The following is a 27,336-nucleotide window of genomic DNA, read 5'->3' as shown; positions in this document are numbered from 1 at the left end:
CGTTCTAACACCGTTTTCAAGCAAGTGAAAAGACCGTGATAACGGTGTTAGAACCTACGCAGAAACATCACTCCTAATTGTAACAAGCGTATAGTCGATGACGTCATCTATATCCCCCGCCCATTTTAACACGTTATGGTCCCAAACCAGGTAACTGACTCAACATTTCTCTGAGTCCATGTCAAAATAGCTGCAATGGAAATTCTAAAATAAACATTTCAAAAACTCCTTAATATCAAGTGGCACCAGTTCAGTATGTGCTTTATATATAGACATGCAATGTTTGGCAGGAAATATTTAACAGTTTATTTGTTATACTCCTTAAGTGAACCAACCCTATATTAAAACTTAAATCCAACTTGTCATGGAAACATAAACAATAAAAATTTCTAAAAGTGCTAAATATCAAAAGGCACCAGTTCAGTATGTGCCTGGTAGACATGCAAAGTTTTGTAAAAAAAAGTATTTAACAGTTTTTGAGTTACGCTCGGGAAACAAACACTACCCTTATAGAACCTAAGTCCAACTTGTTGCCATGGAAACTCAAAAAATAAAAATTTCTAAAATCCCTAAATAGCAAAAGGCACCAGTTCAGCATGAGTCTGATAGACATGCAATGTTTTGTAGAGAAATATTTAACGGTTTCAGAGTTACGCTCCAGAAACCATTTTGGGACGCATACACAAACACACACACGGACGGACGGACGGGAACCATTTCAATATCCTCTGCCAACTTCGTTGGGGCGGTGGATTATAAATAAGTTGTTCATCCATATATCTTATCCTTACTTAGTACTTCAACTTCTAAATGCCTCTCAAACAAGTGATTAGACTGATTATTAATTGATGGTACATGTGAAAATGACTGTTGTGAGGTCAATATCTAGATAAACTTACAGGCAATGATTTTGGGACACTATTTATATATTTATTTGCTTCTAAATATCAGAATGTTTCTGTCAAATTCATAATGGATGGCATCTCTAAACAATATGTAGCCATATTGAAAGGATATACAAATACATCACACAATAATACTATCACTTGAGATTATCAGAAAAGTTTCATACAAGTATATATGATCTGGAACTAATATGCTCGAGCAACCTCACATAAGCACAACAGGTAGACTCCCTGTATGGAGTTAAACCTCCAGCCATAGATACTGGTTCAAGTAGTGGGTTGAACAACTGTTGAAGTTAATGTCATGTCCATGTTAAAGATGGATTCAAACCTGATCACAGGATCATGGCACAACTGAGCATGCTAAGGGACGCAATTCTGCAGAGAAATTTTGTAAACCATGTACCACTAAAGTAAGATGCAGTTTCACTTATTTTCACATGGTCAAAGTTTGGAAGGTGTAAAATAACAAGAGTTCACAACATGCACAAGGACCAAACCATATTTGTTTTTAATAAAATAGATGCATGTTGATTTAGTATCCAGTATTTAATTGTTGGTGTACCTGTTTGAATGGGACACTTTCGTCATCATCGTCTGCAAGGAGGCTGCCAATGTTGAGGATGTTGAGGATGCTGCCTATGTGTATGTAAGGAGATCTGAAACAGGGTGAGATAGAACTGCAAAAAGAACCTTGATTATTTGGGGTATCATATTGACATCCTATCATGATAAATAACCTGCTCTAAGGGACCGATAATTTATTACAAGGAGGGATGGTCAGAGATTTTTGATGCACTAATGTACCATCTTCCCAAAGGCAAGGGAGTCAACTGACTCTAAAAGTCCAGTTCCCACCCTTGCCGAACTAGGCTGGAATTATGGAGTTATATTTTGGCTGGACTAACAAGTCCAAGCATAGTCCTATCAAAATCCAATAACGAAATCAACATCCGGTTCATAAATAACATGGCAACTGCCTTGCCGAATTCCTTCAATTGCAGTATTTGCAGAGCTTGTGTACCATCAACTGAGCGTTGAATGATATTTTCCAAATCTTTTCATGTTTTTAATTAAGGTGCTCAAGTTATTTGATGCACTTCGCGAGGTAAATCCTGATTTATTGCAATAAAACTCTTAATTATCAATGAGATAGTCTTGACTGGGCACCACCATTTTGTTTTAAGCAATGCAAGTGACATAGAAGGGACAAAACTTGTAATAGCCACTGGTGGCGCTAAGATCAAGCCCAGAAATTCCAGTCTGTTCGGCAAGGGTGAAAACTGGACCTATTACATGTAATAATATTTATGACCCTCCCCTAGAGAATGTCCTATTTTTGGGTGACCATTCCCCGATTCTCTCTGCACACCCCTGTCATAATAAATGACTGGTCCCTAATTTCAGAAGTGACCACCTCCATCACTGCTATGTATAATTTACCTAGGGTCGATGGGGTTGCCCTGTGGTTAAAGTGTTTGCTCATCACACCAAAGGCCAAGGTTTGATTCCCCACATTGGTACAATGTGTGAAGCCCATTTCTGGTATCCCCTGCCGTGATATTGCTGGAACATTGCTAAAAGCAGCACTAAACCATACTCATTCAATCTAACTTAGTAAAGAATTTCTCCAAGATGATGAGGGTAATTTTATTGGATTATGTTTGAATCCAATCTCATTAAAATCAGATCCTTTTGTTTTCACCAACTGCTGAACAAAGATCTGAGGACATCCCATTATAGGTCATGTCAGAACGACCTTTCTTCTGACCAAACAGAGCATCGCTTTCCAGATCAGATAAATGACAGTCTGAATGGGTTTTCTAATCATGCCACCTCAGAAAGATTAAAACGAGGTATTCCACAATACTTCAAGAAAAGCTGCTTTCTGACTGGATAAATGTCGACTTCTTGTTAGCCATTTCATAGGTCGTTCAAAGTTCGCAAAAAGTTGTTCTGACATGAACTGTCATGTGATGTCCTCAGATCTTTGTTTATTAAGGACTAGTCACTTATTGCAGTGTCAGCAGAAAAAAAGACCGACAAGCTATGTGGGCCTGTTTGTCCTTTTGTGTTAATTTCCATGCCTGCCAAGAATGAGGTAATGAATGAAACGGAATATCAACCAAGGAAAGATTGACAAGCAAGGCTTCATCAGTTTTATATTTCCATAGTTCTAGGCCAAGTTCCACAAAACAAGCTTAACCATATTGGAGAGTTATGACAGTCATTATGCTAAGATCACTTTTTGGAAGGGACTCATGGATGTAACAGGTGAAAGCCTATCACCCCAAAGTGATATATCACCAGATTCGGTGCCATGTTGGTTGTGAAGGTGAGCTAAGGAGACAAACAGAGGAACAAAAGATTCACCGATTGTACACAATATCCAGGATGTCAAGTGTAGCTTTGCTGAGGGCCAGACGCTCTGGCAGAGTGCAAGTGTAAGAGCCCTTAATTCCACCTCTTGTTGCAGTGAAAAACTCATCAGGTCTTTTTCCCTTGGTTGTCTGAGCAGTCCACAGTTTGTCAGTGATGCTGACTTTGTAGTCCAGGAGATGGAGGTATTCAGGTTTGGCACTGAGGTGTAATCCCTCGATCAGGTACATCATCCTCCTGGGCTTTTCTCTCCGCTGGCGACAGAGGCTGAGATGAAGCTCCTCAAGGAGCTGAGCTGACTGGGTGTAGCCGTCAGATACTATGATCACCACAAGCTGGGACTGGTCCATCAAGTGGAGTCTATCCTTGTTATTCTCACTGATGAAAGTGCAGTTTGTGTCTGGTGATGCCTGGTTTATCAACTCAGACAGAATAATAGCAAGGCGGAGTGAGTCGTGAGAAAAGCTGAACACAATCTGTTGGCCACCTCTGTCCACTGGCATCTCGTTACTCATTGAGTGTTGGTTTGGGTCCTTATGTATGATTTCTTTTCCCTCTACTTTGTACCGTGCAAATTCTTTATTCCGTCGCAGCAGTTGAGCTCCCTGAGGAATACCTGAGTGAGTTGGCTGAAATATCAAGACAGCTGGTGTAACTGAGAGAGATGGCTCTCCATGTCCATATTTCTGGAATATTGAGTAGAATGGCTTACCGTGTTTATGCCTTCCTCAATCACTCACTTATTAAACAGAGTTCAGGTTATTAGGTCATTCGATATTTATTTGTTTCAGAATGAATAATACCTTTACAATATTTGGTCCCTTCTGTCCATTTCTGACCAAATTAATCACTTCCCTGGAGATCTGTCTGAGGGCATCATTTTGATTGGCTAATGATCCATTAAGTATTTTCACATGACTGAAGGCCTGAGGGATGACCTCCAAAGATTCTACAGAAACAGGAATCAGAGAGACATCTTCCTGAAAGGATCAACATCAATTATTTGTGAAAGCATCCTCACGGCACTTCTACATCATTATGTGCATCATCAATACTTCATCACCCAGGAAAATAGAATACCGTATTCGACATAATAAGCGCCCAGGGCACTCTCAAAATTAGAAATAGGGGGCTCTTATTAGAATATTATTTTGGTGAAAAACAACAGAGTTGAAAGTTCGTAAATTTAGTGGTTTATGCTGACAGCCTGAACTATTTATATACGACAGATATATTTTTCCAGAATTTAATTTCCCATAATTAAGAATGCATATAATACACATATATACACGAATAAATAAGTCTTATGTACATTGATAAATCGGAAGGGGTGCTAATTGGGATTGTTCACTAGCCAATATATTAGCAAATATCGCCGTGGGCGCTTATTAGAGCGGAGCGCTTAATTATTACGTTGAATAGGGCAAGTTCTTTTATTCCCATTGAGTCTGAAAACCCTATTTAGCAATAAAATATATCACAAACTGCTTCATGTATGTCCCAACATAAGATATTAAACTCACCACTACAGTATTGTTCAGATCAAGGCCATCATGACATTGAATTATAATTACTTGTTTTAAATACCTACCAACCATATTTTTACGCAAAAGACAAAAACATAATTGAAAGTGCTATTTTCTGCTTGTTTTCCCGAACCGCAGACTTCCAGTTTAGAGATGTGATGGAGGAAGGTGGTGTACACACTGATGAAATATTGATGATGCATTACCATGATTGTATCAGAAAGGAAGTATTTACGACAAAATATTTAACTATTGCATAATTAGAGCTACGATGAATTACAGACGATCTGTCCTGAGTGAATGAATATGAATTATGTAAATCCCCAGCCTTTGGTGAGTGACTTACAGCATTCATTCATGAGGGACTGATAATCTGTAATTCCAAGTTTCAAGGTTACCACACAAAACACACAGATACACACAGACATTGACACATACTCATTGACATTTTAAAGAGAAAATGAAGGGAGAAACATGAAATATCAACCCTACAGAGAATCTTAAAGGGCAAGTAAATTGAACAAAATTAATGAGATTTTGTTGCAAATATCAATTTTCCTAGATTCATTCAAAGACAATTTCCAAGATAGAAAACTTCATGATATTCGTAGAAAGTATTTAAATGTTCAAGTGATAGTGCTGAAATCACATATTGGGGGGCATGACCTAAACGTACCGGCACAGCGGTGTGTGACACAGGTTTTCTGGGGCTTTACTGATATGTGATTCTTAGCGGCTATACATAAACTGATTCTGCTATTTCTGTTAATCCTACAAAAACAAGACAAAAAGTGAACAGGGCTCACTTTTACTCCTGACTTCGACTTCAACATATTTGTAAGTTCAAAACATGAAAAAAGCAATATTTTCTCAGAAAATCCCCTTTTCGAAATCAAACTTCACACTGCCAAAATCCCCTTTCGAAATCAAACTTCACACTGCACCTCTCCTATTGATATAGAAACTGTACCCCCAATTGGTAAAAGAATCCATGAAGACGTTGTCAAGTTATAGGTCACACAAATGTTGAACTAAAAAAAAAAAGAAAGTTCAAAACATGAACAAAATCTTCTTTTTTTTATAGAAAATACACATATAAAAATTAAACTTTGGAATGCATCTCATCTATTAGCATGATTAGTATGGAAACTGTTCCATAAATTTGAAAAGAATCCATGAAGTAGATTTCTAGTTATAGGTCGCACAAATGTTTCAGTAAAAATATGCTAAGTAAAAACATAGATTACATGTCTGTAATCCCTTTTATAGCCCAAATCATACTAAATTATTAATATGTTCACTCACTCATTGCCGTATATTATAAAGGTTTTCACTCAGTACAGTGTATGTTAACATTGCCAATTGGTTGTGTCCCCTATTGTCTTACATATCATCCCATTCGGGTGAATTTGTACCTATAACAATAGGTGCTGGAAAAGTAGGAAGACCCCCCCTAAAACACCTGCTGCCCTTGGTCCTATTCTACAGTAATAAAATGGATGGGCAGACAGAAACAGCTGATTAAAAGGTCTGCAGTGGAAGCAGGCAGACTGGGCGCCTGACCGTTCATTGAAATTGCTCAGTGCAGCACGTCAAACACCAGGAACCTGTTTTAACCCCAGTATGGGGAATCCCCTCAGTGGTGGATTTTTTCTTTTCAGAAACGATTTCGCCTGTTGTTTCTTATTGTCCATTTTATGCTATTTTCATTTTCCAAATATCATTTTGGTCAAGCATTTGTGATTAGTTATGCCCTAAAGTATTAAAATCTGCAAAGTTGCTCTGTTGACTTTACTTGCCCTTTAATTAAAGGTACCCTATTCTTCCGAAGATGTAGTTTAATTAATTTGTTCCATCATGAACAATGGAGGAAGTTGTATCATAATTTACTCAACAATGAAGCACTGTTGGGTTACTATGATGGAAATTCCTACAGATCTGTAACCAATCCTCATTTTGATTGACTCTTACAACAAGCATGGGCTGTGGATTCTGAATACATAAAATTCTGCTTGTGCAAATTCTTACTGAAGCAAAAGCCCTAGCAAGGGCAATGTTGTACTCCTCCTTACACACGTCAGATACCATGTAGCTCATGGACAGCAGCGCCACCACGCAGCGGGCGCTGTCCATGGCATCATACAGGCTCTGCTGCCAGAGACTTCCTGCAATGAAATCACATAGAAAATAAGTGATACAATGTTAGTGAGTTACAATCATGACAACTGTTTCACGCAGTAGGCAGCAATATTCCACCTATATCCCAAGCATGAACGTTGGTCCACAATTTAAGGGCACATTGACAAACAATCAGTCCTAAACAGAATCTGATCAACAATCCCTCTTTTTGTCAATCCTATGAGAAGCATGAGGAGCTGGGGACCATTTCTGTCCCAGAATCCCCACAAAATTGATGTACTTTCTATTTAAAATAACAGCAACTTCAAACAATTTTCAATCTCAGCAGATCTGTTGACCTGTCTTGGTTGAATAAAGGTAGGGAGATTGTTAACGTTACCAGTCGTGAGTTCGCTCCTGTCGAAGAAGACACTGAGTGTGGAGTCCTGTTCCTGAAGACACTGCAGCAGAGTCTGGGCAGGTGTCGGGTCTCGATGAGAGTAGGATATGAACACGTCATATGTCGTCCTGGCTGGCAGGGTTGGTACCGAGTTATCTTTGGGCTGGTCAGACTCAGGCACTGAACTCAAAATTGTTATACATGCCTGCTTGATCAGTATCTCAGTTACCTCCCCTTCTTTCCGTTGTCTGCAACACAAGACATTGTTGATCAACTTTATTTGCTTGTGACATTTTCTCTAAGTATAGTAACCTATGTGGATGACAGTTGAAATTGTCGGCTAGCATCCTACATTATCTCTTAGTCTAAGCTATGAACGTGTATGAACACAGAACTGTTGACTGACAATTCAAATGTACTAGGAACAATATTTAAGGGAACACCCAAATTTATTCAGAAATGATTTTTTTTTTAAAAAGACGTTGTGGAGTTGCTGGTCCATGCCCCATGAGCATTGATGCACGTATGACATCTTCTGGGCATACTAGATGTAAAACGCGGGATTGTCTCCTGTGGTATCCTTTGCTATTCTTCCTGTAAGGCCTGCCCAATTTGTTGCAAATTCTGTGAATGCCGAGGTCAGTTGTAAACCCTTCATCCCAGAACATCACAAAAGTGTTAAATCGGTAACATGTATCAGAGGCAAGATTTGCAGGACGGGGCCCTGTGTTGAGAGATATTAATCAGTGGCATTACTCACACCCTCCCCCTTTGTCTCCCCCTTGGCGAAGTACCCTGTGGGGGGATGCACCTTTGAACTGCCGTTGACCTGGCTAGAACATGCATGTTAGCCACGGAGGGACGTCCAAATAAGGGGTGAGAGAACTCAGGGATATTCTTAGAATACAAGCCCAAAAAGGAGATATCCTGATGGTCACTGCATTGATAACATGGGGGATTGCAGACGAGGTGCTACTGGTCAGGAGGTATAACCTTATTAGGACCATGGTCAGGAATGTAAGATACGTTGAGGAAAGATATATATGATTGTGAACCAGCTGAGGGGGCAGTTGAGGCTGAGAGTCAGAGCTACACGTTGTAACTGTGTCTCAATAAAGTTGTTGTGGACCCTCAGACGGACTTGTGTCGTATATAGAAGGAGCCAAGAAGAAGTATCCCCTAGAACACGGCGGATATATTGGTGGAGAAAAGATTCCTGTACCTCCAAGCAGCAAGAACTGAGGTTAGTGTACCTATTATCTTCATTAATTTCGTCTGGGGTCTACAACCAGCACTAAAATTCCACCCGACTGTCGGTAGACACCATTCTAGAGCACCAACAACTTATGTTCCGGTACAAACAATACCACTAGTGCTCAATAAGTCAGGAACTTGTGTAACTGGACCTCAATCCTAACAACGTTCGCCCAACAGGTGACCTCGTCAGGCCGCTGCTCATTCTACTTAAACAGTGTGTTTCAGCAGTGTCAGAAAATCTTTCATAGCACGACCTCATTGTGCTCACCTGTGACGGTCCAGCCACAAGAACTCCACTCCACTCCAGCAGTGACTAGCTCATTGTACCTACCTTCAACACTCCAGCTCGAGTCCTTCACTCCACGTCACGAGTGACGATCTCCCGGCTATCAATATAGTCGTCCAGCCTCAAGTCTACCGCAGCAAGTCCGTTTGTCACCAACGACAGGGCAACCGCCAAGGCAACCGCATCTGTGCAGTGACAGTGTCAAGAACCACGAACTGTGTAAACTACCAGTACTGCTCCAGATCTCTCTCTCCATTTTGGTGAGCAACTTGTTTTTGTCCTCCTTTAGACTCAGTTATTTTACCTAAATTTTGTTAATAATTTTCTGCATATTTATACCATGTCTGTCTATAAAATTAACCCCCTTAAAGCTGACGACTGCCTACCACTGCTCGTTCCCGAAATTCAGTATCAAAGTACACCTGTTAGCGAGCCACATCGCTCCTATCAATCCTCCCACCATGTAAATCGTTCTTCCCCCTCCCTGGACCCATTCTCTCCAAATTGGGCCACATTTGATGAAATTGGGCCTAACACACACCCTTCCCCCCAGCCCACAGTAGTGAAGCCTTTTCCCCAAGTCTCACCCCTAGTGGATATACAGGAGTCGTATGTGCAGATACACCCTTCATCCTTTCTCCCTCGGCCCCCTCCTCGCTCATCCCTGCGCCCTGCACCCATCCAATAGCCCCAGGCCAATACCCTGTTGACATTGTCAAGGGCAATAAACTGTTCCCGCCTCCCCCTATCTATGTATGATGGGAAAGATCCCATAGCAGCAACAGCTTGGCTCTGCCGCTATGAGAAATTTGCTTCTGCCCAACACTACACTGATGATGACCACCAAGATATCTTCCCACTTTATTTAACTGGCATGGCAGCCGAATGGTACGAAGGTACCAAGAACACTGCATCAATGTCCTGGCCAGACTTACGAACCGCCTTCCTACAGCGATATTCCCCATCCTCTATTAGCCTCCTTACTCGCCAAAATGCTCTTCTGAATCGTAAACAAAAGGCTGGGGAACCATTTTCCACCTTCTTACAATCGATTCGTCACGAAGCCGAACTTCTCCATAGAAATGATGATCCTTATATCAAGGATCTTATAATCCGTAACACCTTGCCCCATATTCATCAGTTTATCCTTACCCATCCCCATAACTCGCTAGACCAGGTAATTGACAGTGCGGAGATATCTGATGCAACGTCAGGGCTATCAGATTTCAAATCTGATCAGCTGATGTCTGCCATCACTGACCTTACGGCCAAGGTCAACGCACTCCACTCGCCGCACATCAATGCAGTGAACTCTGGCTATCGCTCCCAGCCATATGGCCAACGCATAGATCCCAATACTCCTTCTCACCCGAAAGACTACGTAGGTCAAGGTCATCAATTTCAATCTGTGGCTATTTTCATTTATCGCCACAGGAATGTAAGGCCCAATATCTCCGCTGTTATAAATGTAACAAACAAGGTCATCTTATCTGTATGTGTCCCCTTCAGTCACAATAAAGGCAATGATGCCAGAAGAGTGGTGTACCAAAGTCACAGCAGAAACCTACTTGTACACCTCCACTATCTAATACCCTAAACAATATCAGCTTGGCACATAGCACCGTGTTGGTCACTATCACCAATACCTCCTTCAATGCCCTTGTTGATACTGGAGCTAGTGCTAGTTGTATTGGCCTATCCCATTTTAACAGTCTAGGGGGGTCAGATAAATTCCCTCTCACTTCAAGTGGTCACGCTCAATTAGCAGGACCAGATGGTAGAATGCTTAGTGTGCCCGGGTCAGTCGACTTAGTCCTGTACATTGCCAATCTTAAACTAACCCACAAGTTCTATGTAGTCGAAGACCTACAACAAGACATTTTACTTGACCTTGATTTTTTAAAACAGCATGCAGCTTCAGTAGACTACTCCAACAACAAGCTTTGCCTTTACAATGGCCTAGCTGAGGCGCCCTTCCTCAGCCCCCATGCAGATAGCCTCTTGGCCAGATGTCCCACACATGTTAACATTCCCCCAAGGTCGGAAATATGTTTGGTATTGGACATGCCAATTAACACCCCTGCGGACGCCTCTGGTACACTACAGCCACTTAATGACTTAACCCAAACACACCAGGTGATAGGTACTCATTGTGTAGTCAGATGTGTTGACTCTCAAGTCCCATACAGATTACTCAACCCTACCAATTCTACAATCACCTTACCGGCAAATGCACCTATTGCTATGTTTGAGTCACTTGCTTCCAACTTTGACTTAGGACCACTCAAAGACACTACAGCTGATCAGTTAAAGTCAATCAACCACATCTCTTTGACTGACAATTCAACTGCTACTGACTTGAGACAGCGAGCAGCTGAATTAGACATTGACCTCTCTCAAGCTATCTTGTCTGAAGACCAAAAACATACTTTGTTAACATTCACTGGCCGACACCGTGACTGCTTTGCTAAAGACATCACTGAACTGGGCCGGACTCATATGTTTTCCCACTCTATAGACACTGGTGACAACCGCCCTGTTCGAAAACAGGAGATACAAGATTTTGTATCGATTTTCGCGAACTTAACAAAGTCACGCTTGTTAAACATTATCCGATAGGAAATATAGATGAATCCTTGATGTCACTAGGAAAGTCATCCCCAAATTTTCTCATCTCTTGACATGATGAGCGGTTATCATCAAATTCCCCTGTCTCCAGACAGTCGAGAGAAAACTGCCTTTATTGCCCCTGGTCACGGTCAGTTCCACTTCAAGGTCATGCCATTCCGACTGGTCAACGCCCCAAGTTGTTTTGCTTTCATTATGTCCTCAATATTCTCAGGAATGTTATACAAATATGTTTTAACATATTTGGACGACTTGTTGATTCACAGCTCGTCCTTTGACGAACACCTTCAACACTTAGTAGCGGTTTTCAACAAATTTAGGGAGGCTGGGCTTAAACTCAAGCCCTCAAAATGCAATTTTGCAGTGAAGGAAAATCCTTATCTGGACCATGTTATCTCTAAGGAAGGGGTATCTACGGATCCCTTGAAAGTAGAGAGTGTCAAAACATATCCCTGCCCCACAAACATCCGTGAGTTGCGAGCATTTCTTGGCCTGACCTCCTATTATCGCAAATTCATATAGGGTTATGCAATGATAGCTACCCCTGTACATGCTCTACTTCACAAAAACGTCACCTTCACATGGCCTGAAGGCATTCCCGGAGCTAAAACAAACGCTCATATCTTCCCCAATACTAGTACATCCTGATTTCAACAAACCCTTCATCTTAGCATGTGATGCCTGTGGCAGCAGCATGGGTTGGGTACTGTCACAGATTGATAAAAATAAACAGGAACATCCTGTTGCGTATGGAGGGAAAAGTCTTAACAAAGCACAGAAATTGTACCCTGTCACTCAAAAGGAGTGCCTGGCTATTGTTGAGGGGATCAAACATTCTAAATCATATTTGGCATACAACAAATTCACAGTCATTACTGATCATTCAGCCCTGCAATTCCTCAGGTCGATCAAAGATGCAACAGGGAAAGTTAGGTCACTGGTCTCTCATGCTGAGCCAGTATGACTTTGACCTCTGATATGTCCCTGGCCCTAAACATGGCAATGCTGACGGTCCTATGCCACTGCAGTTCCATATGATGATGAGGACCAGCTGGGCATACATTCCAACACTACTCCTCAAACAGATCTGATTACCAACGAGGAATCACACACTGACCCCAACCAAACCCCAGAGGATTATTGCAAAGCAGTTGGCATCTCGGCGGCACACTTAGCTAAATTACAACAGCTAGATGAGGCATTTGCTGACATAATCCGATATCTGACGGACAATGTACTCCCAGACAATGACAAATCAGCCTGCCGAATGTTACTACAGGCCCCTGATTACGTCATGGATGATGGTTTACTAATCCATCATTACACACCACAGGATCAAGGGGGGTACCCCAAACGGTGTTACCGTCAGGTATGCATACCCAAACCACTACATCATGACGTCATGAAAGCTTATCATGACAGTTTTCTGTCCTCTCACCTCGGCGTTGACAGATGTTATGCCTCAATCAGGCTCAAGTACTATTGGCCTGGTATGTATAACTTTGTCAAGATGTGGGTCGGCTCATGCACTGACTGCCAGGCGGCAAAACGCCCTGCTCCACTGAGGCCCCTGCCGTTTGTTGATGTTTTCGACCGTTGGTCCATTGACCTAAATGGCAAGCTCACCAACACAGCCGAAGGATACTAGTACATACTGGTGTGTGTTGATTCAGCATCACGCTGGTGTGAAGCATTTCCACTCAAATCTAAAGTTAGCAAAGAAGTTGCATCTGTCCTCTTTGACAACATCATTTGTAGGTACTCGTGTCCTCGAGCGATCCTCACAGACAGAGGTAAGGAGATGACATCCAAACTGATGTCAGAATTATGCCATATCTTGGGAGTTAACTGCCTCAAAACATGGCCATTTCATGCCCAGTGCAATGCTGCGGTTGAACGCATGAACGTTGTGATCTCACAGTCAGTCAGAGCATACTGTGAGGATGCTAAAGAGGCGTGGCCCTACATTCTCCCAAGCATAATGGCTGGGTATCGGCTCAGTCCCGCAATTACTTCCACTGGGTATTCTCCCTATTTCATGTTGTTTGGGCGAGAACCCCGTATGCCCATTGACAACATATTACAGCCAATCCCTGAATCCTACAACACGGACTGACCTCAGGGAACTGCTAGATAATCTGGAAATGGCGCGAAACATAGCCACACAGAATGTCCACGCAGCCTAAGAATCATACAAAGCTAGATATGATAGGAAGGCCAAAATCCCCACTTTCACAGTTGGACAAAAAGTATGGTTAAAGTATCAGAGGCAAGATTTGCAGGATGGGCCCTGTGTTGAGAGATATTAATCAGTGGCATTACTCACACCCTCCCCCTTCGTCTCCCCCTTGGGGAAGTACCCTGGGGGGATGCACCTTTGAACTGCCGTTGACCTGGCTAAGAACATGCATGTTAGCCACGGAGGGACGTCCAAATATGGGGTGAGAGAAGTCAGGTGTATTCTTAGAACTCAGGGATATTCTTAGAATACAAGCCCAAAAAGGAGATATCCTGATGGTCACTGCATTGATAACATGGGGGATTGCAGACGAGGTGCTACTGGTCAGGAGGTATAACTTTATTAGGACCATGGTCAGGAATGTAAGATATGTTGAGGAAAGATATATATGATTGTGAACCAGCCGAGCGGGGCAGTTGAGGCTGAGAGTTGTTGTGGACCCTCAGACGGACTTGTGTCGTATATAGAAGGAGCCAAGAAGAAGTATCCCCTAGAACACAATCCTCTACGGCGGATAAAAGAAAGGAAACCTGAAAGCCCACCTCAGCCGCAAACTGCAAAGCCAGTGGGATGGGCCATACTATATTGTCTTTGCGTACGAAACGCCCAATTACTTATTGAGACAATGTCTAACCAACAAACCCCTGAAGGCGCCTATCCACGCAAATCGCTTAAGGCCCTACGTGGGAGAGGACAGTCGGCCGCAACTGCCCCCAATTGACCTTGCGAACCCTACCGATACCATTGGTGCCAATAACGCTGACCCAGATAACCCTACGGGTACCCAAAGTGACAATGACAATACCCCACACATTACAGTATCAACTTCCCAACAAGGCCGCAAACAGCTAGCTACACCCACATCCAACTCCCACGATAACAGTTGGGATCCCGAGGATGATGTCCCACTGGCCATACTCCAAAAGAGATGTAATACGACTAACCAATCCACATCTAACACTGACACAGTAGAGGAAACACCTTTCATTGAACAGGTGTTGTTGTCAAAACGCATCGGCGGCATTCAACACTTCAAGGTGAAATACGTTGAACGTCCTACTCAACAGTGGGTCTCTCAGTCACAAATACCCGCCTTTATCGTAGAAGACTACCATGCAAGATGCACTCTAAAGAGTAAACAAAAACAACAGAAACAACAGAAAGCTGACAGCAAACCTATACTGTAACCCATTCTCCAGACTCCAGAATCTTAGCATATCTAACAAGTTATGCTCAACAAAGGCGACACAGACATAACTGAGGCTATTTATGTCTTATACGTCAGTGTCATTACACCATACATCCTCGAGCGCAATCAATTACATAATACAAATAACATTCATACACACTATAGTAGTGGTGCAAGTATACCCGACACGGCTGACTGATCGACCCAGGGCAGACGTAATATAAACATACACACCTCATTTTTTTTTCTCAATAATTCGGTCATCACCTTTGTTGGTGATATATCTTATATTCATGTATGAATGGTTGGAGGGATGAAAGGACTGCGCAGTCTGTGTTTTGTATAGGTGTCAACTGTAAGTAAACAGGTACAGGACAAACCACAGACAAAAGAGCCATCACGCCATTGTCTGTGGCCCTGGAGTGACACCAGGTGTTATAATGAAGGAATAGTAGTATAGTGAAGGAGAGAAGAGATGGAGAGGTGTCAACTGTAGATAAACAGGTACAGGACAACCCGCAGACAAAAGAGCAATCACGCGATTTTCTGGGGCCCTGGAGAGACACCAGGTGTCATGTCGCTATGCGGCAGGGTGGCTGATGGATTCCACCGTCTGTCTGTCCCTTGATCACGGACAGACACACAGGTGTGTTTGATACCCATGGGAGAGGGATAGAGCAATCATCCTCTCTCCTACAAGTCCCGGTAGTAGTTAAAGGGCCAGCCAACCCGAGGGGAATAATGTGAAGTTATTGTGGATCCGGTGTGTTGATGTCATGTGAATATATGTACTGTAATTGTGGAGAACAAGAGTATTTGCGCAGCAGAAAGAGGTGTGAATGTTTCATGATTCATTCATTAAGTTACTGATTTTGTTTATGAGATACCAAGCAGTGTTAAACAAAGTCTTTTATACTAGAGATGATAATAAGTAAGGTATCAATAGGTTTACAAAGCAACCTTTATCTTTACACAGAGGTGATGACCGACTTACTTCTCTGTTCCTGTTTTTTTCTGGTCATTGTGACCAGTAAAGCATACGGACAGGACCATGACCGCCTACACTACGGTGTACTCTTCTCAGAGAGAGGGAAACTGACAGCGTTCGACGAGTCATGGACACACACATTCGCCTTAACCCTACCACAGCCTTACTTGAGAAATCTATCATATGAATTACCAGCCTGTCTCATCATAATACCACCTGCAGAAACACACACTTTCATGTCAGCACTATACTCAATTTTGTAAATACAATCTATACACACGCCAATACTGACCTAGAAAACACAATAACATTAATCAGAAACCTAATTCCTGACACCCCTGAAATAACATCGAGAACACGAAAAACTCGTAGTTTATTACCTTGGCTAGGTCAACTCACCAAAGGAGCCTTTGGACTGGCCACAGAGCGTGACCTAAAAATAGTAAATGACCACATAAGACTCATAGCAGAAAAAAATGCACACATGTGACATAGGATTCAACTCTTCCCAACATCAAATGGCCTCATACATGACACAAACAAACGCCAGGTTTGACGGCATCGTCAAACTCATCGTAAACAACCATAAACAAATAGTACAAACAGGTGCATTTTCTCTCCAAGAGATCAAGTGGTATGAGAAGTTCTTCTCCACACTTCTACTTATGGTGGGTCGAGAAAACCAACTTGCAACCATCGTGCAGTCCCAATCCCAGTCTCTCCTGGCAGGCATCTTTCAACTCTTAAGAGGTCGCTTGTCCCCCAACATTGTACCATTACACACACTATTAACAACAATAACATCCATACAAGAAAACCTGGCTCATAACTACCCTGAATTCAAACTCTGATACACGGACGCCACAATGTATTACACAGATGTCGACGTCCATTTGGCCCTCTTAATACCCTTAGTGTCTGACAGTACTGTGATGCGAGTATACCGGACATCTACGTTCTCCCTACCGACTCACGTGGCCTCCCCACAGGCTACAATAATTCAGAATGTGGCTCCATACATTGCCATATCCATGGACAGCAGGAAGTATGTGGAGCTTCAGACTGAGCAGTATGAAGCGTGTAATGGACACTCACATATACACTGCAATATACTGCCGACAGAGTCCACGTTTGGATCACCGACTTGTACACTCGCTTTATTCCTTAACGACATCGACCTGGTACATGAATTATGTAACTTTCATTTCCTACCCAATGGCACTAAAGTGGATATGTTTGAACTCAGGTCAGGTAAAGTTGTTTTACAAAATGTACCTATTATCACTTACAGGTGTGGAAGGAAGGTTAAGGTTCATAAGGGATGTAGTCTGTGTCTTGCCCCTATGTATTGTTCATGCTCACTACATGCTTGCAATAAAACCATTCCCCCACGTCTTAACGATTGCAGTATCTACAACAATGCCACTCGTATCAAATATCCGGTAAACATTGGTTTCTTGCGTCATTTCTTCGATACAGACCAAATCAAAAACACCATTCAAACATTGTTAGCACAGGAACTGGTTCAATACAGAACCGAACCCCTCTGTTGGGCAAATGCTACTTTCAACAAACTAATATAAACCGACAAACAACTGAGCGTTAACCTTAAACATGTGGTGGCACAAGCAAAGGCAGATCAGATTATATATACTGATCCCTCTGATCCATTGTTTATAAATTCCCTGACCGGAGAGTCCGATACATTCGGTTGGACTAACCCGTTTACTTAACTAAACATGGCAATGTCGGGAATATTGATTATCTTTGGATTCATATTATTTACCATGAATCGTAGAATTGGCCTCCTGCGGGTCCAACTACTAGCCCGAGGTATTACCATGGTGACCGTATCAACAACGCCTGACATATTAGTTTGGACTCCCTCCACACCTGGCACTGCAGCCAACTCTACCCCGTCCATACTTACTCGTGTTCAAGAGTAACTAGAAATAATCATGCTAATGCTCATGTTCCTGGTTGTCCTCATGTTAAGCCTTTACATATACAAACTCAAAACAAGAGTGGTGTCCACACTCCACATTAGCTTTTCTTTCGGTACCGAGTCTGTTCGTCTGAAAGTTGCCGTGATCTATGCCCCACCTCTTGTTCTATTCCTCTCTGACCAGGATTATTCACCTTCATTGGTGGTCATCAATGACAGTCACCGGTTGTTCTCTGACCAACTTACCAATACATGGCCAGGGAACAACTTGTCAGTCATTAACCGAATCTCAAAAACGCGCCTTGTCCTCCCTCCCAACCTCACTGTATCAAAACTAATAGCAAGAAAATTGAAACGGATCCTTAAGTCCCATGATATTACTAGCCTGTACTTGGTCCACACAAATGTCCATTATTTGGTCAAGACAGTTGAGTGAGTGAGTGAGTGAGTGAGTGAGTGAGTGAGTGAGTGAGTGAGTGAGTGAGTGAGTGAGTGAGTGAGTGAGTGAGTGAGTGAGTGAGTGAGTGAGTGAGTGAGTGAGTGAGTGAGTGAGTGAGTGAGTGAGTGAGTGAGTGAGTGAGTGAGTGAGTGAGTGAGTGAGTGAGTGAGTGAGTGAGTGAGTGAGTGAGTGAGTGAGTGAGTGAGTGAGTGAGTGAGTGAGTGAGTGAGTGAGTGAGTGAGTGAGTGAGTGAGTGAGTGAGTGAGTGAGTGAGTGAGTGAGTGAGTGAGTGAGTGAGTGAGTGAGTGAGTGAGTGAGTGAGTGAGTGAGTGAGTGAGTGAGTGAGTGAGTGAGTGAGTGAGTGAGTGAGTGAGTGAGTGAGTGAGTGAGTGAGTGAGTGAGTGAGTGAGTGAGTGAGTGAGTGAGTGAGTGAGTGAGTGAGTGAGTGAGTGAGTGAGTATGGTTTTACGCCGCTTTTAGCAATATTCCAGCAATGTCACGGCGGGGGACACCAGAAATGAGCTTCACACATTGTACCCATGTCGGGAATCGAACCCGGGTCTTCGGCGTGTCGAGTGAACGCTTTAACCACTAGGCTACCCGACCGCCCCCAAGGCAGTTGAAAAACCCAACCAACCAGGCCCACCACCCAGTTATACCCATCGCTTGTACCCCTCTCTACAAACATACATTTTTACCTGATGACTTTGTGACATTGTAATTACAAGCTACGACAGTAGCATATGTACAAATGTATATGATTTCTTTGTTTTCATTGGTATATTGTAACGTTGGCACATTTTGTCTATACTGTACCAACGAAACCGATGATTATATTTTAATTTGTAAATTATACATGTATAATTATTGCAAAATTTTGAAGTCAACGTCTTGTCAACGATATTGTCCATCACTACCATTCGTACAAATTGTCAACATCTATTTATGCTATCATCACTGCCGTCATTTTGTTTATGCCATTGTACATAATATAGTCATGTGTATTTTATGTATGTACGTATAGATAGCAAAATATAAAACGTGGTCCACACGCACTTGATTGTATATCATTTTTAAAAGAAAAACAAAATCAGTTTAAAATTGTGTCCATTTGAAAAAACTTGTTAACATATCATTCATTACTTTAGTTTCTCTTTTACCTGAATATTTATAATTACCTTGACCACCATACCTCATTTGCAATCCTGAGTTAGGACGCGTGGACGCGTCCTTTAACATAGAGGGGCCATATATCAGAGGCAAGATTTGCATGACGGGCCCTGTGTTGAGAGATATTATAGCTAAAATGGATAGAATTATCATAAAAACGCCCGCATGTTATCAGAAATGAGCGGGCCACTGTAACTTGATAATGCCCTCATATTACTTGACGACGGGCCATTATCACGCCCGTTGTTAGGTGACGTCATAGGATAGGGATAGGTGACGTAACGTTCAATAGTGACGTCATCTGGTTTGTTCTATGACGTTTCCATATTTGTAAAAGTGGGTCAGTGACATTCGTGTTGATTGCAGTAAATGTTTCAAAATCGATATTGTTGTTTCTTTTTATTTGATAACAAATTCCATCCGTTTAAGCTATAATAACGGTAACGCTATTTTTCAGGGCATTATCATTTGCAGAAGCCCTCGGTCTTTTCAACTGCCCTCCTTCGTCGGGCAGTTAATGGAAGACCTCGGGCTTCTGCAAATGATAATGCCCTGAAAAATAGTGTTACCCTTATATTAATCAGTGGCATTACTCACACCCTCCCCCTTCGTCTCCCCCTTAGTCTCCCCCTTGGCGAAGTACCCTGGGGGGGGATGCACCTTTGAACTGCCGTTGACCTAGCTAGAACATGCATGTTAGCCATGGAGGGACATCCAAATAAGGGGTGAGAGAAGTCAGGTGTATTCTTAGAACTCAGGGATATTCTTAGAATACAAGCCCAAAAAGGAGATATCCTGATGGTCACTGCATTGATAACATGGGGGATTGCAGACGAGGTGCTACTGGTCAGGAGGTATAACTTTATTAGGACCATGGTCAGGAATGTAAGATATGTTGAGGAAAGATATATATGATTGTGAACCAGCCGAGCGGGGCAGTTGAGGCTGAGAGTCAGAGCTACACGTTGTAACTGTGTCTCAATAAAATTGTTGTGGACCCTCAGACGGACTTGTGTCATATATAGAAGGAGCTAAGAAGAAGAATCCCCTAGAACACAATCCTCTACGGCGGATACATGTCTGGATATTTGGCTTGCCAGGACAATGTTGTGACACCTTGCTGCCTCAAACAATTGACTGCAACACGAGCTCTGTGAGGACATGAGTAGTCAACATGGAACTTAAAATTCTGACTCGCACACAGCAAATGGGATTACCACTGGGCGTAACATTTGGTCCACATTACATTGACAGTCATGTTCCCCTGTACGATCATCAGATGCGCCCTGTTGTCTAACGTGATGTTACGTATTGTTGATGTCTGAAGTCGGATTACTGTGGCAGCCCGTCAGTTCTGTTGCAGCAATGTATGTGTTCCTCAACAGAATGGAGCATGCAAATCGATCCTGCCTCGGAGTAAGCTCTCTAGGCTTTCCTCTACCCACCCTAATCTTAACCCCATCTGTTTGCCAAAATCATTCCATCAGGTGGAACATCACACTTTTAGATTTACCAAAGTTTCTGGCAACTGCATTCTGGTTCAATCATGCACGCAATTTTTCATTTTGTCATGTACACTTTCAGAGACATTTTCCTTCTTTGTCTCTGATCAATGAAGCATGTGGCTCGGACATTTATTGGCATATGCCACAAACCAGGATGTGTCACCATGGACAACATGCTACACATGTGCAATGTGCAAAGTGAGAGGGAGTTTGCTGTCCGCGTTCAGTTCCTATGTCTTGTGCAACAAAGATGATCCTTTCATTTACATAGCTGAAATGACAGGGGTTTCCTTAAATATTGTTCCTCGTATAGAAGGTCTACTGATATTTATCAAGATGTAATGATTTTTATCAACATGTAGTGATATTTAACAAGGTGTACTGACATCTAGTAAGGTGTACCAACATCCCAACAAAGTGTACTGGCAGTCAGAAACACTGACATCCAGCAAGGTGTACTGAAAACCACCAAAAAGAACTAACATAGCAAGGTTTACTAACATCTGGCAAGGTGTACTGACATCAAGCTAGGTGTACTGACATCCATCTAGGTGTACTGACACCCAGCTAGGTGTACTGACATCTGGCAAGGTGTACTGACATCAAGCTAGGTGTACTGACATCTGGCAAGGTGTACTGAAACCCAGCTAGGTGTACTGACATCTGGCAAGATGTACTGACATCTGGCAAGGTGTACTGACACCCAACTAGGTGTACTGACATCTGGCAAGGTGTACTGACATCAAGCTAGGTGTCCTGACATCTGGCAAGGTGTACTGAAACCCAGCTAGATGTACCGACATCTGGCAAGGTGTACTGACACCCAGCTAGGTGTACCGACATCTGGCAAGGTGTACTGACATCAAGCTAGGTGTACTGACATCTGGCAAGGTGTACTGACATCAAGCTAGGTGTACTGACATCAGGCAATGTGTACTGACATCAAGCTAGGTGTACTGGCATCAAGCTAGGTGTCCTGACATCAGGCAAGGTGTACTGACATCAAGCTAGGTGTACTGGCATCAAGCTAGGTGTATTGACATCTGGCAATGTGTACTGACATCAAGCTAGGTGTACTGGCATCAAGCTAGGTGTACTGACATCAGGCAAGGTGTACTGACATCAAGCTAGGTGTACTGACATCTGGCAAGGGGTACTGACATCAAGCTAGGTGTACTGACATCAGGCAATGTGTACTGACATCAAGCTAGGTGTACTGACATCAAGCTAGGTGTACTGACATCAGGCAAGGTGTACTGACATCAAGCTAGGTGTACTGGCATCAAGCTAGGTGTATTGACATCAGGCAATGTGTACTGACATCAAGCTAGGTGTACTGGCATCAAGCTAGGTGTACTGACATCAGGCAAGTTGTACTGACATCAAGCTAGGTGTACTGGCATCAAGCTAGGTGTACTGGCATCAGACAAGGTGTACTGACATCAAGCTGGGTGTACTGACATCAATCTAGGTGTACTGACATCATGCAAGGTGTACTGGCATCAAGCTATGTGTAATGACATCAAGCTAGGTGTACTGACATCTGGCAAGGTGTCCTGAGACCCAGCTAGGTATACTGACATCAAGCTAGGTGTATTGACATCTGGCAAGGTGTACTGACATCAGGCAAGGTGTACTGACATCCAACTAGGTGAAATGACACCCAGCTAGGTGTACTGACATCAAACTAGGTGTACTGACATCTGGCAAGGTGTACTGACACCCAGCTAGGTGTACTGACATCAAGCTAGGTGTACTGACACCCAACTAGGTGTACTGACATCTGGCAAGGTGTACTGACACCCAGCTAGGTGTACTGACATCAAGCCAGGTGTACTGACACACAACTAGGTGTACTGACATCTGGCAAGGTGTACTGACATCAAGCTAGGTGTACTGACAGCCAGCTAGGTGTACTGACACCCAGCTAGGTGTACTGACATCTTGCAAGTTGTCCTGACACCAAGCTAGGTGTACTGACATCTGGCAAGGTGTATGGACACCATGCTAGGTGTTCTGACATCAAGCTCGGTGTACTGACATCTGGCTAGGTGTACTGACATCTGGCAAGGTGTATGGACACCATGCTAGGTGTTCTGACATCAAGCTCGGTGTACTGACATCTGGCTAGGTGTACTGACATCTGGCAAGGTGTACTGACATCAAGCTAGGTGTACTGACATCTGGCAAGGTGTACTGACACCCAGCTAGGTGTACTGACATCTGGCAAGGTGTATGGACACCATGCTAGGTGTTCTGACATCAAGCTCGGTGTACTGACATCTGGCTAGGTGTACTGACATCTGGCAAGGTGTACTGACATCAAGCTAGGTGTACTGACATCTGGCAAGGTGTACTGACACCCAGCTAGGTGTACTGACATCTGGCAAGGTGTACTGACATCTGGCAAGATGTACTGACATCAAGCTAGGTGTACTGATATCTTGCAAGGTGTACTGACACCCAGCTAGGTGTACTGACATCAAGCTAGGTGTACTGACATCATGCAAGGTGTACTGACATCAAGCTAGGTGTACTGAAAACCACCAAAGAGAACTGACATAACAAGGTGTTCTGACATCCAGCTAGGTGTACTGGCATCTAGCAAGGTGTACTGACACCCAAGAATGTGTCCTGACATCAACCAAGGTGTACTGCCATCAACAAGGTGTACTGGCATCTAGCAAGGCGTCCTGACATCACCCAAGGTGTACTGCCATCAACAAGGTGTACTGGCATCTAGCAAGGTGTACTGACCTGCACTCCACGTACTGCACCAACTGCATGTAGGAGGGGATGGAGGTGACCGTCTCAACATACATGGGACAGATCTGGTGGTGTTCAGACAGGCGGTTCACACACAGAGCTATGTTGAACTGTTCCAGACACTCCTGACTCTCCACATATGCAGGGCTTAAGATGGCGATGATTCTGGGACATAAAGAGTGTAGCGCTGCACAACTGAATGCCAAGATCATCAATACAATCAGTGACTGAACCAAACACAACATCACAAAAACCTACAGGTCTGAAGAATTGTATTCATGGATGGACTGCCTTCCCACATGGGCCCCTATTTTACAATTGAGTACAGGAAGTACACGTACACCACTGGGCCACCTGGGTCCCTATTTTACAATTGGGTACAGGAAGTACACTTACACCACTGGACCACCTGGGCCCCTATTTTACAATTGAGTACAGGAAGTACACTTACACCACTGGACCACCTGGGCCCCTATTTTACAATTGAGTACAGGAAGTACACGTACACCACTGGGCCACCTGGGTCCCTATTTTACAATTGGGTACAGGAAGTACACGTACACCACTGGGCCACCTGGGTCCCTATTTTACAATTGGGTACAGGAAGTACACGTACACCACTGGGCCACCTGGGTCCCTATTTTACAATTGGGTACAGGAAGTACACGTACACCACTGGGCCACCTGGGTCCCTATTTTACAATTGGGTACAGGAAGTACACGTACACCACTGGGCCACCTGGGTCCCTATTTTACAATTGGGTACAGGAAGTACACGTACACCACTGGGCCACCTGGGTCCCTATTTTACAATTGGGTACAGGAAATACTGTAAGTTGCTGTGGGTGTAGAATTCTGACCTGACCGACTGCATCATGACGTGGAAGACATTTTCCTGCCACACCTCGTCGGCTGAGAACTGGAGCTGTTGTTTGTACACCTTCAGTCCAGGGCGTATCTCCGTCAACTGGGTAGCAATTTTGTCAGCCCAATGGTTGTCATGGTTACTATGGGAGATGAACACATCAATACTCTGATCCTCTTCTGGCTGCAAATATGAAACTGATGGTGAGATACTGGATAAAACTGATGGTGAGATACTGGATGAAACTGATGGTGAGATATCAGGTGAAACTGATGGTGAGATACTGGATGAAACTGATAGTGAGATATCAGGTGAAACTGATGGCGAGATACTGGATGAAACTGATGGTGAGATACTGGATGAAACTGATGATTAGATATCACAGGAGACTGATGTTGAGATACTGGATGAAACTGATGGTGAGATATCAGGTGAAACTGATGGTGAGATACTGGATGAAGCTGAGGTTGAGATCCTGTATGGAACTGATGGTGAGATATTGGATGAGACTGATGGTGAGATATCAGATGAGACTGATGGTGAGATACTGAATGAAACTGATGGTGAGATACTGGATGAAACTGGTGGTGAGATAATGGGTGAAACTGGTGAGATATTTGAGAAAATGATGGTGAGATACTGGGTGAAACTGATGGTGAGATACTGAATGAAACTGATGGTGAGATACTGGATGAAACTGGAGATGAGATACTGGATGAAACTGTTGGTGAGATACTGAATGAAACTGTTGGTGAGATACTGAGTAAAACTGATGGTGAGATACTGAATGAAACTGATGGTGAGATACTGAGTAAAACTGTTGGTGAGATACTGGATAAAACTGATGGTGAGATACTGGGTGAAACTGGAGGTGAGATAAAACAGTGATATCTTGAATGAAAAGGATGGCAAGATAAGGATTGTTGCCATGGCCAGAAAAACATCTTTGCATTTCAATATGGCGTTGTGTTACAGAACATTATTATTTTTGGAGTTTGTAAGTCATTTACTAAGCATGGTATTAAGATTTGTTGTGTTATGTGAGGATACAAGTCATTTATCATTATCTCACCTGAGTGAGGTTCTGTTTTTCCCAGACTTTCTTCAGCTGCTTGAACAGCTTCACGGCTTCTATGTCCCTCATGTTGAGTTCTGCAGCATACAGGACAATCTTCAGACATCGAAGAGGGAGGCCGGCCTTGATCCAGTGACAAGCTCCATCTACCATTGCCTTCAGCACTGCCACTTTTGACTGGCCCTAAAATACACAGTAACACAATGGTATCATCAGATTACCTTTATTAATGTTAAATATACATCACATATACACATATATAATCAGATGGGCATTATCTTAGCTGAGCACCTATAACGGTGTCCTTCTGACAACATCTGATAAACTGCGTGCCTTCCTGGCTCAAGTCAAGAAAAATCGAGCAAGCTTTGTCTCCCATGGCCATGATCGCACATAAGACAATTTCACCAACTGATTGCTATCCTGTTTGGTTCATGGTTTAACTGAGACAGTGTGTGCTTTTATCAGTATCACAGTAACATCATGTTGGGGAACACCAAGTTTACATGGTACTGGCTTCAATATTACAGGAGCACCAAGTTTACATGGTACAGGCTTCAATATTACAGGAACATCATGGTGGGGAACACCAAGTTTACATGGTACAGGCTTCAATATTACAGTAAAATCGTGGTGAGGAACACCAAGTTACATGGTACAGGCTTCAATATTACAGTAACATCGTGGTGAGGAACACCAGGTTACATGGTACAGGCTTCAATATTACAGTAACATGGTGAGGAACACCTAGTTACATGGTACAGGCTTCAATATTACAGGAACATCGTGGTGAGGAACACCAAGTTTACATGGTACAGGCTTCAATATTACAGGAACATCGTGGTGAGGAACACCAAGTTTACATGGTACAGGCTTCAATGTTACAGGAACATCATGGTGGGGAACACCAAGTTTACATGGTACAGGCTTCAATATTACAGTAACATCGTGGTGAGGAACACCAGGTTACATGGTACAGGCTTCAATATTACAGTAACATGGTGAAGAACACCTAGTTACATGGTACAGGCTTCAATATTACAGTAACATGTTGGGGAACACCAAGTTACATGGTACAGGCTTCAATATTACAGGAACATCGTGGTGAGGAACACCAAGTTTACATGGTACAGGCTTCAATATTACAGTAACACCATGGTGAGGAACACAAAGTTACATGGTACTGGCTTCAATATTACAGGAACACCAAGTTTACATGGCCCAGGCTTCAATATCACAGTAACATCATGTTGGGGAACACCGAGTTTACATGGTACAGGCTTCAATATCACAATATTACAGTAACCTTGTGTTTGGGACTATTTATTTTGTACAAATATAATAGTTACATGTGAACTCTGACCTGGTTTCCAGTGGCCAGGAGAGGCGTAATTACAGTCGTCTCCTCATTGTTAAAGATTGGCGTCATGGCACGAAACATGGTGCTGATCTGCTGGGCGGTGGTTCCATTCCCAGCCCTACGACCTCTGGAGATTTGAATGAGAGATTCATGTTTATTCTTGTTAAAATAGTTTGATAGAATATCAAGGATAATGCCATTTATACTCATCCATTGAAGATATCAAGATTTATTTTGGTTATGACCTTGAGAATGACCTCGAGCAGTAAGTATTCAGATGGTGCTAGATCTTCAAT

The 27,336-nt window shown here is 42.9% G+C and overlaps 1 protein-coding gene across 3 annotated transcripts in view; it reads right to left on the bottom strand.

Moving 5' to 3' along the window:
- LOC124119725 overlaps window positions 1–27,336 on the bottom strand; it is a 75,902-nt gene that overhangs the window by 45,344 nt on the left and 3,222 nt on the right. For 2 of the 3 annotated variants that reach the window (XM_046482347.2, XM_046482338.2), the window contains 9 exons: window positions 27,044–27,167; window positions 25,678–25,863; window positions 24,601–24,788; window positions 23,732–23,905; window positions 7,329–7,576; window positions 6,839–6,975; window positions 4,088–4,264; window positions 3,279–3,913; window positions 1,471–1,564 (listed from right to left, as the gene is read on the bottom strand). In XM_046482347.2, coding sequence (XP_046338303.2) covers window positions 1,471–1,564; window positions 3,279–3,913; window positions 4,088–4,264; window positions 6,839–6,975; window positions 7,329–7,576; window positions 23,732–23,905; window positions 24,601–24,788; window positions 25,678–25,863; window positions 27,044–27,167 — 1,963 coding nt within the window. The remainder of the gene's footprint in view (window positions 1–1,470; window positions 1,565–3,278; window positions 3,914–4,087; window positions 4,265–6,838; window positions 6,976–7,328; window positions 7,577–23,731; window positions 23,906–24,600; window positions 24,789–25,677; window positions 25,864–27,043; window positions 27,168–27,336) is intronic. The other variant, XM_048402880.1, reaches the window with a different exon arrangement.

The sequence above is a fragment of the Haliotis rufescens genome, unplaced genomic scaffold (assembly GCF_023055435.1).
Source record: "Haliotis rufescens isolate VD_foot unplaced genomic scaffold, xgHalRufe1.0.p SCAF_3, whole genome shotgun sequence".
Lineage (NCBI taxonomy): Eukaryota > Metazoa > Mollusca > Gastropoda > Lepetellida > Haliotidae > Haliotis > Haliotis rufescens.
The sequence above is the reverse complement of the archived record's forward strand: the minus strand, read 5'-3'. Positions and strand labels throughout refer to the sequence as shown.